Source organism: Mustela erminea, chromosome 2, assembly GCF_009829155.1.
Source record: "Mustela erminea isolate mMusErm1 chromosome 2, mMusErm1.Pri, whole genome shotgun sequence".
In the NCBI taxonomy this organism is placed as follows: Eukaryota; Metazoa; Chordata; class Mammalia; order Carnivora; family Mustelidae; genus Mustela; species Mustela erminea.
In genome coordinates this window covers 76558047-76577014 of record NC_045615.1, presented here as the reverse complement: position 1 = coordinate 76577014, position 18968 = coordinate 76558047, and the positions used below count along the sequence as shown (strand labels likewise).

At 36.5% G+C, this 18968-nt stretch overlaps 1 protein-coding gene and 1 non-coding gene across 2 annotated transcripts in view; one reads left to right on the top strand and one right to left on the bottom strand.

Annotated features, from left to right (window-relative positions):
* The window catches only part of PRDM5 (PR/SET domain 5), a 225296-nt gene that overhangs the window by 104410 nt on the left and 101918 nt on the right, over nucleotides 1-18968 (top strand). Inside the window, exons 4-8 of the mRNA XM_032333306.1 lie at nucleotides 6982-7156; nucleotides 9425-9599; nucleotides 11030-11122; nucleotides 11391-11512; nucleotides 15169-15248. Coding sequence (XP_032189197.1) covers nucleotides 6982-7156; nucleotides 9425-9599; nucleotides 11030-11122; nucleotides 11391-11512; nucleotides 15169-15248 — 645 coding nt within the window. The remainder of the gene's footprint in view (nucleotides 1-6981; nucleotides 7157-9424; nucleotides 9600-11029; nucleotides 11123-11390; nucleotides 11513-15168; nucleotides 15249-18968) is intronic.
* On the bottom strand, nucleotides 16516-16619 carry LOC116585429. The gene has a single exon (XR_004283620.1). It is a non-coding gene; the product is annotated as a U6 spliceosomal RNA (small nuclear RNA).

Sequence of the window (18968 nt, the reverse complement as noted above, 5' to 3'; positions counted from 1 at the left end):
ATTCATTTATCATCTATGAGCCTCAACTTTCCCATTTGTAAAATGTGCACTGTTTGGAGGAGTTCTTCTGGGAGATGGGCCCTGATGCTGACCATCTCTTAGGTGCCTACTGTCTATCAGGCTTCCTTTATATACTCCTTATTTTTTAATCTTTTAGGAAGGTGCTATTGATCCCATTTTGTAGATAAGGTAATTAAATGAAGTTAAGATAACTTTTCCTAAGGATACATTGCTAATAAGTCATGTGCTAGAATCCTAAGTTAGTTTATATGATTCCAAAGTAGAATTTCTTTGTCCAGTGTCCTAGGAAATTCACTTGACATTTCCATCTGTATCTTACAAGGTTACTGTGAAAATCTGATGAAATAAAGTAATTGAAATCTTTAGAAAACTGCAAAGTGCTTTACTGGTGTGAGGTATTATTTCTTTTATGTGTTCTTAGCCACTTACCAGAAATTAACAGTAAGATCCAAGGCATAAATAAATTGTATTTTTTCTGCTTTATGGATGAGGCAGTTGAGGCCCAGAGGGATAAGGAAAGATGCCTACATAGGCAGAAAGTGACAGAGTTGTGTCAGTTTGTAGTCTGATTCTAAAGCCCTAAAGCCTCCTCATGTTCCTCTCTAGATCTGAGTTTTTACTCTGGCATAGAGGCTGATTTCATCACCCCTGGGCTCATTCCTGTGATGGAACTTCCCAGCCGGTGTGCTAAGACACCCAGTGGGCTAAGAGTAGGTTACTGGTATGGAAAGAGATAATGACATTGATGATAGTATTTGTTTTTGGGACCATATCCATACAATATTTATATGGCTGCCGTTCTCTACTTTATGAATTCAGAAATGGTTGTTTTGGTGCATTAGGATTTTGGTGGAGCACCTGCCTCAAGAGAATTCTCTGTAACAGCTCTACCACGTGGCACCATCTCCAGCTTTCCTGTTGAATCATCCTGGCCAGGTTACTACCTTTTTTCTGGATTTATTTATCTTCATTACCTAAGTTTGTTTAAAAAACTCTGACGGTGAAGATATCCAGAGAATCTCTTGTGTGTGTAAGTTTGTCTCTAAATTTGAGTTCTATATATGATGTTACCAAAATGATGACTCTAATAAAATATAAGCCACCATTATTTTTTTTCAGTATCATTCAGAGAAACAGATAATTTTCTCCTATACTTTACTTATCTGAGTGGATTGTCTCTGTTCAAAGGAAGAGCTTTGAAAGTAGTTTATGACCTAAAATACTTTTTTTTCAATTGGGGATGATGAACCACTCTTATTTTGCAGATTTGTTGAAGAACAGTAATTAACTTTAAAAATGGCTGCATTGGGGATGCTTGGGTGGCTCAGTCAGTTAAACGTCTGCCTTCAGCTCAGGTCATGATCCCAGGGTCCTGGGATTGAGCCCTGCATCGGGCTCTCTGCTTAGTGGGGAGCCTGGCTTCCCCTCTCCCTTTACCCCTCCTCCAGGTTGTTCTCTCTCTCTCTCTCTCTCTCTCTCGTTCTTTCTCTGTGTCTCAAATAAATAAATACAGTCTTTAAAAAAATGGTTGAATTGGGTTATATTCTTGGGCACCTGAGTGAAGGACCATGTGAAAATATATTTACATCTACAGAGAATATACAGATTCAAAACAAAAATCTAAAGTTGGTGTTTTATTTTAGACCTTAAGAAGAATTGTTATTAAATAGAGTAACATCTGTGAATGCTTGAGGGAAAACTGTAACACCGAGGACTCATCTTCGACCCTTCTACTCTCATACTGCATGTATATTCTGTCAGGAAATAGCATCTGCTTTCTCTTCAGATCATACTTAATACTCTCACCATCTCCGTTATTCGTCTGCCATCATCCTTCCAAGTCACCACTATCTGCGACCTGGTTTATTTTAATAGCCTATCACCAAAGGCACATAAAAGAAAGTATCTGCAAACAGTTTACTAATAAGTGCTTTTCTTCCATAGACACAAGCCTTTTAGTATTCTTTTGTACTTTTCATTATTTGTAAAATGTTGAGCAACTGTTATGAGTACAGCTTACGCTGTGGGCGACACATGGTAATTCTTATTTGCTGCCTTGAGGAAATTATCTTTGGGAAGATAAGATCAACACATATTAGAATTTCCTGATCATATGAATTAAATGATGAAGCCCAGAGAAATAAATTATAAATGCCCAAAAACATTAAAGCATTTCGTATAGAGAAAACCCCTGGAATCTACGTGCATTTAGTAGATTAGAGAAGGTTTCATGGAGAAGGACAAAAATGGTCTGTGCCTCAGACGATGCTAAGGAGTTGTAGCAGGGAGGCCAAGTGGGGTTTTTGCAATTGTACTAAGCAGGAATGAGGCCAGTGTTTTCTGAAAGGAAGTATGCCAGCTGGTCTAAAGAATAGGATGCGGTTTCGTTTGCAGGATAGTTGAAGATGAGAGGACAAAGTGGGTTCAGATGATGGGAGTCTATTTGGTAAGACTTTGGAGCCATATTTGGAGATACGACTCATTCTATATGTTGAAAACCCTCAGTTGGAGATTGGGGGATGGACCCAGTCAATATTATTGGTAGGACATCTTAAGTAGAGTTCAGAATGTGGTTTTGGAGAATATGATGGGTGTAGTTAGGGTGTTCAACTGTCCTGGTTTGCCCAGTCCTCTTTCAGTTTTAACTGTGAAAGCCCCATGTCCTGGGAAACCCCTCAGTTGCAAGCAAAGCAGATGGCTGGTCACGTTAGGAACAGTTCAGACGGGTGACTGAGATCGAAGGTCCAAACCAGAGTGACGCATTAGTGTGTTAACAAGAGAACAGAGCGTGACAACCAGAAACCCAAAGTAATTCAGAGCTCTGGTAGGCAGTCAGTGGAATTGAATTATATTTTGGCTGAGAGCAATTTGGCCAAATGAAAGTTAGTCAAAAGCAGCATTGTCATAGCAACTTTATGTGGCACTTGGGTTGAAATAAATTTTGAAAAAAAGGACTCTTTTAACCACTGTCTTTCAAGTTTATATCATGATGGAACAATAATAATAATAATAATAATAATAATAGCAGAGCTGCCATTCATGAATGCTTATCATATGCCAAGCACCTTACCCGATTTTACAAATATTCTTTTAATTCTTATAACCAACCAGCCTGTGAGATAAGCATTGTTAATTTTCTTCATCTTGCAAATGAAGAAACTGGTGGTTTGAGACTTTGAACCCTGGCCAGCCCAAAGCCTGTGCTGTTTAGTCCCTATGAGGTACAACTTCAGGGTATCAAGACCCAGGTCTGTTTATTATTTATTGTAACACCTGTTACTTCTAGAAACACTGTAACATATGGACTAGCAGAAGATTCTGCAAAATACTTAAAATTATCCCTACTTAGAGATAAGCTCCATTAACATTTTTTTAATATCTTTTTCTTTGTGGGGGCACATTGTATGTATGTGTGTATACACACACACACACACGTATGACATATATATTTTTTTTCCCATCAAAATTACATTTGGTAAATTTTAAAACCAATTGCTAGGTATTTAATTTATTCCAACTTCTGTTGTTGGACATTTAGGCTACTATAGCTTTTTGATGCTACAAGCAGCTTGCAATACAAATAATTAGCTGAAAATGATACACAAAAATAAAGCAAAATGAAACAAGACTAAGAAACAAATTCAAAATAATGGGCAGTAATGCAGGAGATGGAAAACAATTGTAACATCACTCACTCTGTGTTGTATCCTGATTACCCACACAATGAAAACCACTGGCTGAGGAAAATTTGCTTTTGGGGTCCCTGAGTGGCTCAATTAGTGAAGTGTGGGACTCTTGGTTTGGCTCACATTGTAATCTCAGGTTGTGAGATTGACTTCCCATCCTGTGGGGCTGTGAGCTCAGTGTAGATTCTGTTTGAAGGTTCTCTCCCCCTCTACTCCTGTTCCTTCCCCTACTTGTGCTCACACACACACTCTCTGTCTCCCTCTAAATTAATTTTTTTTTAAAAAAGAATATTTGCTTTGGAACAGATCATCATGTTGAACAGCCTTCTTTCAACCAAAGCATTTTTTAAAAGATTTTATTTATTTATTTGAGAGAGAGAGCATGAGCAGGGGGAGGAACAGAGGAGGAGGGAAAGGGACAAGCAGACTTTGCACTGAGTGTAAAGCCCTACCTGGGGGCTCAATCCCAGACCTCAGATTGTGACCTGAGTGGAAGCCAAGAGTCTGACGCTCAACCGACTGAGCCATCCTGGTGCCCCCAGCTCAAGCATTTTCAGCAAAATCACCAGGAACCCATAACAGGAACCATAAGCAGGACCCCAGACCCCAAGCAGAGTCCAGAAAGGTGCTAAACCCTAACATGTAAATGTAAGGAGTGATTTTCTTATGGAGGGATCTATGTTCAGGGGAATATGCCACAAACCCAATGACCAGAAATGATGGCTATAAGAAGTAAATTTCAGGATCTGAATATTAGAATAGTCACCAAAGCTGAAACGCAAGGTCAGAGCCAGGATAATGACAACAGGGAGTTGATGCTGAGTCCCAGGACTTTGGGTCAACACCTTTTAAATCCTTCTTGCCAATGGACATGGAATTGGGCTTGGGGGTGAGCCTACAGGTGAGGAATATGCCCTAAGAGCTCAAGAGAGCTCCAGTGATTAGGAATCTGGCAGGTTCTGGCAATGGAAACTTTTGAAGAAGAAGAACAATATTAATGAAGAGTTGTTTTGCAATTAAATTAGTGAAGTGTATGGAAGGAAGCCATCTAAGAGGATACTTCTTAAAATTATTATGGTAGCAAATGAAAGGAAGAGATTCTTGGACTGGGTAGTGGTAGGAATTATACATAGAAAGATATCTATATTTCTATAAAATAAATAGATTGAATTATTACCTGTAATGATAATACCTGTAATGTAATACCTCTTTGTACCATATCTTGGTATACAGACAAGACATGTCGTTGGCCCTTGGTGGCTATAATGCTATTACTTTTATTGAATTGAGGTTTTAACTGGTATATTAATTTTTAAAAATTATGGAGTTCCTAAATAGGCATGCTGTGTCTTATGATTGCAGTTTAAGTGAATGTTACCATGTTTTAAAATTAAAAAACGTTGTCTTTTCTTGGTGCTATTCAGGCCATCATGAAATTGATGATTAATATTCTGGAGAGATGGTTCAATTAAATTTCTTGTCTGTTGATCAGATAAGCACTAAAATTTATGATTGTATTCTGAAATCTTCATTTGTTGCTTTGGGTAACAACCACTTTGGCAAGTGGTTTCCAAACTCTGGAAATTGCCACTTCTGAGTTAATTTAAAAAGAGACCTCTCTTTTGTTGAGTGTCTCCGTTGTTTTTCATTTATTTTTGTTGCACAAAGAGTAACAATTGTATAGAAGTTAATTGTGTTCTTAATTAGAAATAACTTTTTTATAGTTTTTTCAGGTTTGAAATTAAAAATCTTCCAAGGATGCGCTAAATATTATAGAAACATCTTTTAATTAACTGTAGCTGGTGGTTAGATTTGTTCAATAACTCGAACTTTTGCATCAAACCTTTCTTGACCAGAAATGATGAATATGATCATCATTTCCATTTCTTGCATGGAATTTTCTAAGATATACTGTTTTAAAAATTACGAAGATTCTTTTCATTGTAAAAACCAAAACAAAAAAATGTAAAACAGTATTGAATATAGACTACTTTTCCTCCCAGCCTCCAAACGATAACCATGTAACAGTTTTATGCATATTTTTCCCGACTTTTCATGAGGGCTCTGCTTATGTAAAAATGCACACACACACACATACATGTCTTACACGTTCTTCTCTCTCTCCTCTTCCTTCTCTCATTCACCTCACTTCTTTTTCCTCCTCTTGTCTCTTCCTCCATAACAAGAGTGGTGATAATGACAACAGAGGGAAGGCTTTGTTCTTTGTTCTCTCCGTTATTGAATTTCACTCTTTGGTGGAGCTTATTGTCCTTGTCCTTCACTCCCCTTGCCTACCACCAAGGTTCAATAAATTCAGGCTATGCTTTGCTTTTCTTTATCCTCAGCAGCCAAACTAGGAGCCCTCCCAGAACAAATCCTCAACTATGTAAAAGACAGCAATTCTGGGTGTTTCTCCTGGGGACAGCGCGCTAAGCAGCCCCAGTTCTGGCCTCCCTGGTGATTGGCGGAAGGCCCAGAGGGGCTTTTTGTACCAGTTCATTCCAAGTGTGAAGTTTCTCTGGGGTTTCCTTGGGAAGTAGGTTCTTTGTAACATTTTTCTTGTGTCTGTTATGGGTTGAAATTTCTTCTGAGTAGCTATCTATCATTTCAACCCTGATTTCTAATCTTCTAGAATTTTGAAAAAAAAATTGATGTATTGATATTAGAATTTCCTTTCTTTTCTGCTTTCCTGTCATTTCATTGGAATTTAGGTACACAGGATGATTTAGTCAATTCTTTGAACCTCTCAGGTGCCTCGTCTTTTTTCTGTTTCTGGTCTAGGTTTTTTGGAAATTCTTTTAGGGTTCATTTGCTGTTCCTCTGGCTTATATTATAAATTGTAATTTTTTTACTTCCAGTTTTGGATTTAATATTAATCATAATTAGGTCATTGATAGCACTTTGTTCTCTAGGCGCAGAAATGATGCCATTACTTAACAGATTTCTTCTTATTGCATTTACGGACCTCCACAAGGTGTTACTGCATAAGGCAAATTAACAATGTGAAATTCACTTTTAGAAATATAAATAGACTTTCATTTGCTATATATAAATGTCACTATCAGTAATATATATTTGTATTTTATTTGCCAGGTGACTGAATGTTGTCAGTTTCCTTTTTCAGTATCTAAATCAGTTGGAGATATAAAAAACGGGCACATGGTACTCAATGTATCTTAAAATGATTTCTTCATTACTATTAGAAACAAATGAGTGGATCAACCTTTTAAAAATTATTTGTCATACAACAGCATATTTTTTAATTTTGTCTCAGGAAGGAGAAAACATTTTCTATTTGGCAATTGAGGATATAGAAACAGATACAGAGCTGCTGATCGGCTACCTGGACAGTGACATGGAGGCCGATGAGGAAGAACAGCAAATTATGACAATGATCAAAGAAGGGGAAGTTAAAAATTCTAAAGGACAATCAACAGCTGGCAGAAAAGGTATTGCCTCTAACTGGTGATCTGAGAGAATGGAAGTTGTAGGAGAAATACGGTTTGAACTGTGGGTGAATTATAGTTGCATTATCGTAGGGTGTTGTCAAAATAGTTGTGGTTAGAACGACTCTCAGAGGATATCCGGCTGTAAGCCCATCTTTATTCCAGCAGGAGGAGAATGGCGGGCGTGGGTGATAGATGTACCCTATAGGACTGCTAAGGTCAGTGCCAGCTCCTGGCTCTCACTGCTCTCCCTGGTCCATCTGGGGTGGCGAGCAGTGAGGAATTTTGTACTCCAGCCCTGAATCTGCCACTAATCAGTCTTGTAACTGAGTAAGTCACTAACTCTTAGAGATGTTAATGTTCTCATCTGCACATGGGGAAGGGCAAGTGCAGAGGTGTCCAAACGGCACTGCTAGATGGACCCTCTGGGATTATTCCTTGGCCTCCCTCTTGTTAGAGATCCTGGGAGAATCTGGAGCTTCTGGAAATCTCTTTCTGTTCTGACTGTAGAAGCCTGCAGAACTGTTAGATAGCTTCAGCTGGGTAACCAGAAACTGTGTGTGGACTGTAGGTCTGACCTGCTTTGATCAGGCCTGCAATCCAGGGATGTCTCTTGTTTGCCATCTGCTGGGGAATAATCAATTATTATTGGAACTTGTTTCTGTTATGTCGTGTTTTACTCCTGCTGGGGTTTGAAAGAAATATGAATGATGTTATAGGTATTCACATTTTGTAATGGGCTGAAATTTACCAGAGGGTATTTTTCCATTTTGTTTAGCAAAGCCATTTCAGAAGTGACACTAGTTTCTTTAGTCACCATGGTCATAATGTCTTTCATACGAATTTCCTATTCGAACTGTATGTTACTGGCTGAGAAAGTATAAGGATTCCCAGCATTGCCAGCCTCTGCTTGTGTTTTTTTATTTTAGGTGGATTATTTAAGGGGAAGATGAGGACAGGCTTTCTGTTCTATCTTTCAAATATGCATTTTGCAGTTTTGCATTTCAGACTTTGGGTGACTATTTCTGATGATTCTGTGTTTTCTTTTTGAGGGGTATTTATTTATTTTTGTGAATTACAATATTACTGACTATTCCCTATGATGTACTTTTAGTATATACTTTTTTAATGTCACACCCCCGGGCATGTTATTATTAAGTCCACTGTTTTAGCTTAAAAATGAATCTCCTGCTTATTTATTATCATCCTGATTTTTCTTCAGTGAACAAATACCAAATTCCATTACTTTTGTAAAAATAATCAACAGAAACTTAAAGAGACTTAAAAAGTATGAATCAGGTAATTACATTATTAATATTATTGCTATTTTTATTTTAGAAATTAGTTTTTATTAATAAAAGCAACTCTCCCAGTAAAAACCCAGAACATAGAACAACAAACCCATAACACAAAAGAAACGAATAATCCACTCAAATGTCAAACCATGGAGAGTTTAGTTAAATAATACGGTACACTATTTTTTTAATTGAGAAAATGTTGAATGGAAAAAAAAGAGCAACAGACGAAATTGCATAAAAAGTATGATCATAAATGTAATTATCAGACTGTGTGGAAGATATGAATGGACAAAAGACAAATCAGACTTGAGAATTTATTAAGTGCTTTTCTCTTCCTTACAGGATCCTTGGTCATTTTTACTTTCTTCACATTTTCTAAATTTTCTAAATCTCATTTTATTTAATAAAATTTTAATATAAGAAAAAAATCTGTAATGTAAATAATGTACTTTGAGAAATTTGGGCGGATCTGTGACAGTCCATAGGGACTGACAAGCCAGAGACGCAGTGGAGCCTCACTATACCTACCATAATGAGTGCTGTTTTTATGACCTTGGTCCTTTTCACATGTATGTGAGATTCCCCTTGGTGATTCCACGTAGTTTGCCTTGGTTGGATTTTTTTCTCTTTGTGCACTCAGTGAACTCAAGATGACCTGTCTCATGGAAAGTTTTTGCTTTCTCATTCAACATCTCTTTAATGTGAAAAGTGAACATTATAGGGTAAATTAACAATTGATTTTGATTTTGTATTAATTTGCTGGAACAAGAGAAAGGAATTAAATGATAATGTATTTCTCTCTAGTAACACTTCCTATTATTTTTCTTGGACAATATTTTTAATACTCATAGAGATAAGCATTTATTATTCTGATACTGTTAAACACAATTTTGATTTTAAAGTGAAACTAAAATTGAGCAATTCTTGGCTCTTAATTTTTGTCTTATAAATCTGTTTCCTTGTCCATGTGCAGATTGCCTTGGCCGTAAAGAGGACTATGCTTGTCCCCAGTGTGACTCGAGTTTTACCAGCGAGGAAATTCTTGCTGAGCATCTTCAGACATTGCACCAGAAACCTACTGAGGAGAAAGAATTTAAGTGCAAGAACTGTGGGAAGAAATTCCCAGTTAAGCAGGCTTTGCAAAGACAGTGCGTATAGCAAAGAATATCAAAATTATAAGCTAATACTTCTTTAACTATTCCATTTGATTTGTTTTACAGTTTCTAACTCGTGCATGTGCATGTGCGTGTGTATGTGCATGCATGTGGGAAAGAGATAGGGAGGGAGGAAGATAGTAAACGTTCTACGTTGTCATTGTCATTAACTTATCTTAGTATAGTATGTTGATTTTGAAACATTCTGACTATGAACGTCAACGAATGAACATTGTTTATGCTAATAAGTCCTTGTCCATTTAATTTTTTGCCATTAAATATCAAGCTCATTGGCTTACTAAGCTGAAATTCAGTTATGCATAATTCAGTGCTCTGAGGTTACAGATCAAGTTTCAGTTGTCTACGTTTGATCTTCTTAGAAATCAGTAAAAGAAAAGTTTAAGAAATGGAGAGAGTTCAGAGTATCAAGGAAATGGACATTTTGGAAAAGAAGCACTGTTTATTTCATGACCACTTAAGAGGAACAATTTAAAGATGAATAGGTATAGGATATGACATTAAGATCCATTAAATGATCCCACACATTGCTTTGCATCCTTTATTATTTTGACTTTATATTAATAGCATATTGTCTTTTTACTTAAATATTTTACACTCATTAAAAGTGAGAGGTAGATACATGTATTTTTATTTTAAGAATGTCACTTCGTATATGAGCAAGAAATCTGTAATAGAGACATACTATTTCATTTTTTTATTAATTGAAGTAAAATTCTGAAGCGTGCTATATTTTATATTAAGATAATTTTCACATATTATATGCATCCATGTTACTTATGAAATTTGTGATGAAGAATTTCTGCTCAAAACTTAAAAGAAGTTTTATAATAGCAATAGATTAAACATTTGGAAATTCTGTTACAGGCTTTTGGGAAAAAAAAAAAAAAAGCATGAGCTATATACTTTTTAGTGAATAGACTTTAAAACTGTAATCTGGGGGTACCTGGGTGGCTCAGTAGGTTAAAGCCTCTGCCTTTGGCTCAGGTCATGATCTCAGGGTCCTGGGATCAAGCCCTGTATCTGGCTCTCTGCTCAGCAGGAAGCCTGCTTCTCCTCCTCTTTCTCTCTGCCTGCCTCTCTGCCTACTTGTGTTCTCTGTCAAATAAATAAAATCTTAAAAAACAAAACAAAACAAAACAAACAAAACAAAACAAAAACAACAAAAAAACCTGCAGTTCGGTCAGCTTTTATTGAATCTATACCAAATATATTTTTGCTGAGCTGGTTCTTACAGTTAAATGAGGTATTGATCAAAATTTTACAGGGCAAAAGACAGAATGAAAACAGAGATCACAAATATGACTTTGTTTAAAGTAGAGAGATTTTCTTAAGTTTTTGTCTTACATTTCCAGTTTTTATTTATTTATTTGTTTGTTTCTTTTTTTTTTTCTGTCTTCCCTCAGTGTTCTTCAGTGCCCGGCGAGAAGCAGTCTGAAGGATTCTTCACGAAGCTTTCAGTGCTCCGTCTGCAGTTCTTCCTTCAGTTCAGCATCAAGGTTTTGTGTCTTGAGTTCTCAGATGGCTGTTACTTAATTGTGGGTCATTTTTAGCATGCATGCTTTCCATGCTTTGTTGTGACTTAGTATCACGAGGCTGCAGTGGGATTTTAAGTGTTTCCTTTTTACCTGCCCAGGTAGTGCGTGAAATGACCCAGAAACTCTGCTGGAGAGCTCGCGTTGCAAAAGCTTGGCCATGATGTAAGAATTAGTTAAGTATGGCCTCACCATCTCTTCTCCCTTTTCCTCTTGCCTGGTTGTCTTGCAGTTTTGAGCAGCATCAGGAGACCTGCCGGGGAGATGCCCGGTTTGTGTGCAAGGCCGACAGCTGTGGGAAGAGGCTAAAGAGCCGAGATGCTCTCCGAAGACACCAGGAAAATGTCCATGCTGGTGAGAAGTCCCTGCAGGGTCGTTCTTAAAGGGGCCTTCTCTCCCCGGGCTGCAGTGATCTGTTTTTAATTCTTGCTCTCAAGGAGAGAGCTTGCTTTTCCATCGGACTCACACAGATGTGGAGCTCTGGCAGGGGACTTTTTTCTTTCACTGAACACTGTTTCTTGTTCAAGTTGATTTCGGCAGTATTTATCATTTTTCCTATGTCTAAAGTAATCATAGCTGGAAACCTAAGCTAGAACCTACTGGAGCTTGGTAGGGGGGTGTATTAAGAATTAATATTGTGACAATTTACAGGTGAAATACAAAATTTCTCTTTACGGAAACATATTTTAAAACTATTGCGTAATGCTCTCATGCCTTAATATTTTTACAGTAAAATTCCATTTTTAAAATTTGTATTTCTTCTGTATTGGAGAAAATTACTGCATTTTGACATGGGAATTGAATGTATTTGAATTAATAAGGCAGATACTATTTGAATTCCTTCTAATGGGCAGCTAAACAATAAAACAAAGACAACAGTTGACTGTCACTTAGATTGTATCTGTTTAGCACATGGTAAATGTATTTTGGCTCAGGGGCCAAATCTATGGCGCCGAGTTGAACAGATGGCTGTATTGTCAGAGTTAACTTTTCACTTCCTCGGTGTCTTTTCCTTAAAGGAGGCTGACCTTCGTGAAACTCCTAATATCCGCCTGTACTTATGCTTTTCTCATGTGTTTACATTTGCCCTTGGCTTCTGGAAATGTGTGGAAAGATGTCTTTCTGGATATGGGGAAAGTGGATTTCTCTTCTCCTATCTTGTTTATTCTCACATGCATAAGAACAGGATAATCAGTACTCAGCCTCCATATCCTATGTTCATTGTCCAAAAAGTATCTCCTTTAATGTTAAAGTTATATAGAAGCGACTATGAGTGTGACTGCTGGCTCCCACTCGGCATCCCTGGGTGGGCCTCGTACTATGTCTGAGCTCTGTATGGAAGTTCTAAGCGGTAGAAAGGATGGCTTGCAAAATACAGCTTCAGGATGCTTTCAGTAGGACTTTACAGTCCTACAGTCCTTTTTTACCTTTTGAAGAATATACGGGTGATTTAGGGAAGATGGCATTTTCCTGAATTCATTATACTTGGGCCTTCCCTGTGCTTACAAAAGGCAGGCATAACTTTTTGATAGACCTGTCTTCGTAGTTTTTTTTTTTTTTTAAGCTGTTATGTTTAAAATGCTGTTCTTAATTTTCTCCATCCTTGTCTGCAATGTATTATAACAAATCTTTCATGTCATTTTTAAAGTTAACTTTGCTGAACTAAGTAAAAAACCAGATGCATACTGAGACTCTGGAAACTTGCATTCTTGTCATTGGGCATGTGGTCTTCAGGCTGTGCTATAAGCATAATTTCTTTGAGGCTTCTTGTAATTGGCCTTGAATATTATAATATTATTGATTCTGGAAATTCATGTTGACTTTGTAGGAAATAATTTATAAGAGGATTTTTTTTTATATTTCTATGTTGCGGAAACATACAAAATATGGAATGTACTATTATTAATCAGAGGTTACTACATGTACCTTTTGTTGGGATCAATACATAACAGGTCTCTCATGCATAGCCCCTCTTTTGCTTCTCCCCTTTCTTCGGGAATGGGAGAAGAATATTTGGAGGAAGAATATTCCACATTCAGAATAGCAAAGCAGTGTTCACACACATGATTGTAGAACGCCTGGCAGAATACCTAACCCATATTGTACTGAAACTCACAGTACTTAGATGACTATGTATTCAGTACGGTTGTATTAATTTCTCATACATCTTCTACCATCATAAATAATGTGTTCCTGAATGTTTTTGAAAGTTGAATCTGAAACTCAAAAATCAGACTTACCTGAATATAGCAAAACTAAAATAGTATAAAGTGTAGTTACGGTTTGGTAGATGCTCTTGTCCTTCAACCTAGGGAAGCTGGTAGAGTGGTGAGGACCTTCAAGTTACCCAAGAGGAAACAGAGGAGACATAGAAAGGAGGGACTTCCTTAACTCACTTCCATTATTTTCTTCTGTTTAGGTTCTGTGGATACTAAAACCAAGAGGTTTTGTATTTTATGGGAGATAACATTTGTCTGTACTCTCAGGCAAATTGTCATAAGCTTTAAAAAAAAATTTTTTTTCTCAAAAGAACTGGGATTTTAGTCCTAGAATGAAGAATAGAAAACATGAGGAGAAAAGGAAAGGTTGCAGGGTAGGGATGAGGGTACGGTATACTGCCTATGATAGCTGGAGGGACAGGGGCAGGAAGATGAAAGTAAAGTAAGAGGTATGGTTGGGGGTGTCTCACTTCTTTTTCTCTTCTTTCCCTCAGCCTCTGACCTACCTATTTGGAAAGGATAGGATCTAGTCTCAAGGGGCAGCTGGTTTGAGGGATAAGATAGAGCAATAAAAGATTATGGATTGAAGGAGGGAAATGCCAGCTAGTAGGAGCTGGAAAAGAAGGAGTATTCTTTCTCAGTCGACCTTCATGTATTCAGTCTATATGTACAGAGAATACTGATTTTGTTTGTGAGAATTTTCTCCCTCAGTAGCCAAATTACTTGTCAATCACTAAGAAAAATTTTCTTGGCTATAATATTCAGCATGCTAAAAATAGTGCTATTATTTTTGAAATAAGTAACTTGAAGAATAAGACCAAAATTCATATTTTTCTTTTTCTAAAAGTGTTTTTCTTTCATAAACATAGTTGGATGATAAAATCATTCTGTAAAACTTAAAAAAAAAATTTTTTTTTCCCCAAAATAATAGATAATGGGGGAGGAGATGGAGTTGCGGTTGAGGCGGGAATAGCCTCGGATTTGTCATTGCTGGGGCCAGGTGATGGATACATGGTAGTTCCTCATATTATTTTTTACTTTTTGTATATTTGAAGTTCATTAATTATACATTAAAAAACCCACTCCAGTTATTTGTGGTAATGCAGATGGTACTATTATTACATCATATTTGAAAAAATGTTTTATTGAGTCTTCAATCCTATAACCACTGTGAAATTTGAAATATGAAATGAACTACTATAATCACTATGTAGGAAGACAAAATTGGGCTTGTTTTGATTTGTATATTAATATGAATGCCAGTATAATGTTTTATTGTACTTGATTTTATTTTCTGGTTTTTAATATTAATATGAGAAAGTATATATTCATAGATTTTGCAGGAATCTAGTTCTGGAAAGAATAATCTATGAATTCCATCTTAAGAAATCCATATGATTAAATGAAATATTCTGTTAAAATTTAAAGCAAGTAGCAAAATCAACTTATGAGTTAATAAATCCCATAAGTTTTTTTTTATAAACACGTGATTAATTTCAAGTACAATTTTCCATGTAAGTGTGCTTTTAAAAATTTTACATTAGTTTGTGGAAAGGTGAAAGACTATTTAATTTATGTAGAAAGTGGTATATCATGCTGAATATTTTTCAGATTTAAAAGAAAGGGTTTAAAATGCAGTTTAATGGATGTAACTATAACACTGAAAGTTTTAAAATTCTAAGTTAAGATGAAATACCTGTTTAGAAATGATGTATCACCTAGAAACATTGTATCTGATGCTCCTTCTAATTTTCTCATTTAAATCATGACGGCATTTTATTTTCATTTTAGGAGATCCTAAGAAAAAGCTCATATGTTCAGTGTGCAATAAAAAGTGTTCTTCGGCATCAAGCCTGCAGGAACATAGAAAGGTCAGTAAGATAAAGATTAATGCTCATCAGAATATAAGATCTTTTAGTCATTTATAGTGTCTGCCATGAAAATTTTTAGTTGATTTTTTATACTTATAGAGACAGAGTTTTGTCATGAATTTATATACTAACATATTCTAAAATGCAAGGCCAATAATGCAGAAAAGTAAGCTCTTGCAAAAATAAATTTTGAGTTATCTCTCAGAATTAGTAGAAATATTTCTCCAGTGCAAAGTGTGACATCTAGTTAAGCCTGTCACTGCAACACCTCATCCTGGTTTCAAGCTTTGTTAATTGCTGTTTGCTCAGGAAATACCATATAATTGATGAAAACATGTAGTTTTGTGCATTTATAAAATGCACCGTAATAACACTTAGCTGTTTAAATGGATGCATATTATGGTTAAATCTGGCAAAACAAAAACAAGAGCTCCCTTGTTTTGAAGAACTAAAAATAATGTACAAGTATGTCAGAGGGTTGTTACCAGGAGTGAATGGTTATATTTGCAGAAAATAAATTTAATACATTTTGTAATAAGCATAAAACTTACTAAGTTACTCTTTTTATGTGGAAATTTAACCAGAAAAATACACTGTAGTTATTAACCCTAACAACAGTAGCCCTCATTAATAGAATTTACAATAGAATAGAACTAAAGTAGAATTGCAATTTTTGTTTTTATTATAGCAAAGTCTAGAAAAATTCATACTATATCATATTGTCTTATATTGTAATAACAAAGAGAAATGATTTTTTTAATTTCACATATTGTTTTGTCAGAATATCTAAGAACATATAATATTTTCTTTTAGTGATTTAATATCGAAGAAGAGAAGAGATGGTACTAGTGAATATAAAATTTTACTTTTCTTGTGGTTTACAAAATTAATTTATCTTTTTATTTGTATATTGCTATATTCCAAAGTAATCTGACAGACATTAAAGTTCATATGATATTCAATCTGATAGCTCTAACCATGTGCCATGGATTAATCTACAAACATGTGAGATAGTTAGATGGAAAAGATGTCTGAGGTTATATTTTATATGTTGGGTGATTGTGATCCTCAGGGAGAAATAATGGAACAAGCAGTGGACTGAGACTGAGGACAGTGGGTATCATCTTCTTCTGTCCCTAACACTTCATGTACATGGGGTCTCTGTTCTCTCTTTTATTAAATGTGACTTGGAACTTTTTTTTCCTCTGAGTACCATGAAACTTTTTTTCTTTTCACTTTCCAAATGGTTTTCTTATGGGATTGTTTAAAAATTATAGAACACTTGAAGAATTTGTACATAATTCTTGTGCACGGACCATGCTTATCTTCACTGTATCATTCTAGTTTTAGTACTTGTACTGCTCACTTCACTGGCATGACTTCTGAAGAAGAACCTGGTCTGAGGCAAAAAGATTAAATCCAATTGAATAGATATTTTCTAAATATCTTTGTACTTATACGTATTTCCGGTCTGTTTAAATCTTAAGAAGTTGAAGTGTAAGATATTTTGCCAAATTAAAGATTTTTCCCAATAGAATGTTTCAGCAAAGTTGGTTGTAGGGCATATTTCTGAAAAATGTTCTACTTTCCATTTATTTTTTTCATAATCTAAGAATCTTTTCTCCAAGGAATATTTTGGCAGATCTAAATACTACCTGGTGGTGGTAGTGTTGTGCCCAGATTTCGAGACCCCCCAAAGACAACCACCAGAGTCCAGAGTCAAAGCCAAACAGCAAGGGTCGTATATTACGAGTTCGAACCTGGACCTCTGCGCACTCGTTGCGGGTGACGCTAAGAGGTCCTGAGCTCAGGATCACAGCACTTTTTATACACTATTTTCGGGAGGCAGGGATTTAGCATACATCATAGTATCTCGTAACAAATCACTACATACCGCGGGAAAATCAAACAGCAACTCCATAATATGACTGGCGTGCTACAGAGCAGCAAAAGGGCTGGGAACAGATTCTTGGTTAGGTCAAAGGGCTGTCATTCTTCAAACTGCTTGGTTGGCACCGCTAGGGTATGTGTCACCTCAGGACCGGCCGGGGTCTCCCTGTCAAGCCACGGGGTGCCAGATGGTTATTATCTCCTGTACCCAAAGCTGGGTGGGGGGTCCGGGAGCAGTCACTTTGTCATGTCCAGTTCTGGGTGGGGGTTTCTCTGGTGCCATATGGCTGTTATCTCTTGGCCCAGAGCCAGGTGGGGGTCCGGGAGCGGCCACTCTGCTAGGTTTGATTCTGGGCGGGGGTTGTGTGGTTACAGAGTGCCTATAGAGAGTTTGCTGTAAATTTTCCATCTCCTCATGGGTTAGCAAGCGAAGGTACAGAAGCAGAAATAGTGGTTATGGTTATAATTTAGGCATCTCAGTAGAACACAGCACTCAAGTTATCTCTGCAAAATGCTATTAACTTACTAGGTGAATGTGGCACTTCATTCTAGCATGGCTCCTTTAACTTAGCCTTTCAGAATCCACAGGCAGCTTTTACTGACTACCATTTTTGACTCTTAACAGCTGCTATGTTGAATGTCTAATAGAGTTTGGTTGCAGTATTTTGCCTTGCCAGTAGAGGGTGCTTTAGGAATATGCCAAATTACATCATAATCTAGACTGGTACCTTAATTTCTGTATACTATCCTGTGTTACAGTTAGACATATTATGATCCTTCTTGAAAATTATCTAACTAGGGACTTCAGATTGTAAATTATTACCCACCATATCAATTACTAAGCTGGAGATTTTGAAAATTGTGCTTTATTTAGCATTAGGCGTAAATAAATAGTATTATTACTTGTCGTTTTCACTTGAAATCTGATTGTTTTATTCAGCTTTTTGGGGATTTTTAAACATAGTTTCAACCTGAATTTTCCACTGTAAGTAAGATAGTCAATACAAAAATGCTTTCCTGTACAGTGAAAATTCTATTTTGTGATTGTGGAAAATCAGTTCAATTGAACCTTTAAAAATACTTCATTTCAGGAGCCACTAGAGTTAAGAAGTGAACAAGTATGGGTACTATGCTGCAGTATTTTATTTAACAGTTAACATTTTATATATGGATGAATAATTTTAAAAATTTAGTTATTAATATGAATTTCATATTAAAATGAAAATAAATATATTTTCATTTATGTGTGGTTTAGAAGGCACATCATCTTTTTTAAGGGTATGTTGTTATTATAAAAGGCACATCTTACAGAAACAAAGAGTTTAAGCATAAGAATCTCTTCATACTGTCTTTAAATAGACATTACCCATAATATCATTGCTCCTTAAACATTGTTGTTCAACCAAAGCCATGGTGAGGGTCTTTGATGATTGAAGAGGCTGTCTTTAAAATGGTTCAGCCTGAAAGTTTTTTGTCTGTACTGCATAGTTCTTGCTTTCTGAGTACTTGTGCAGAGCCCACATTGTTTTCTGAGGAATCCTAGAACTCTCTGGACTCCATATATTCACTGACTGAGATGAGGTGGCACTGTATGTAAGTGGGGATGTAAATTAGACTCCAGTGGAATGACATCGTTCTGCCTGTGCCTTGTTTATCTACCTTTTCTCTGCTCTTCCCAGATGAGGTAACTGACTCACCAAGAGTCAGGGCTGACAGAAGCAGGGGGTGGGTAGGCAGTCTCAGACCTGCCGTGTGATTGCGCACAGAATTAAGGTACAGACTGCAGACCTGGGATCTGTTAACTTTCCCCTAGCTTTTGTTTCCCTGCCT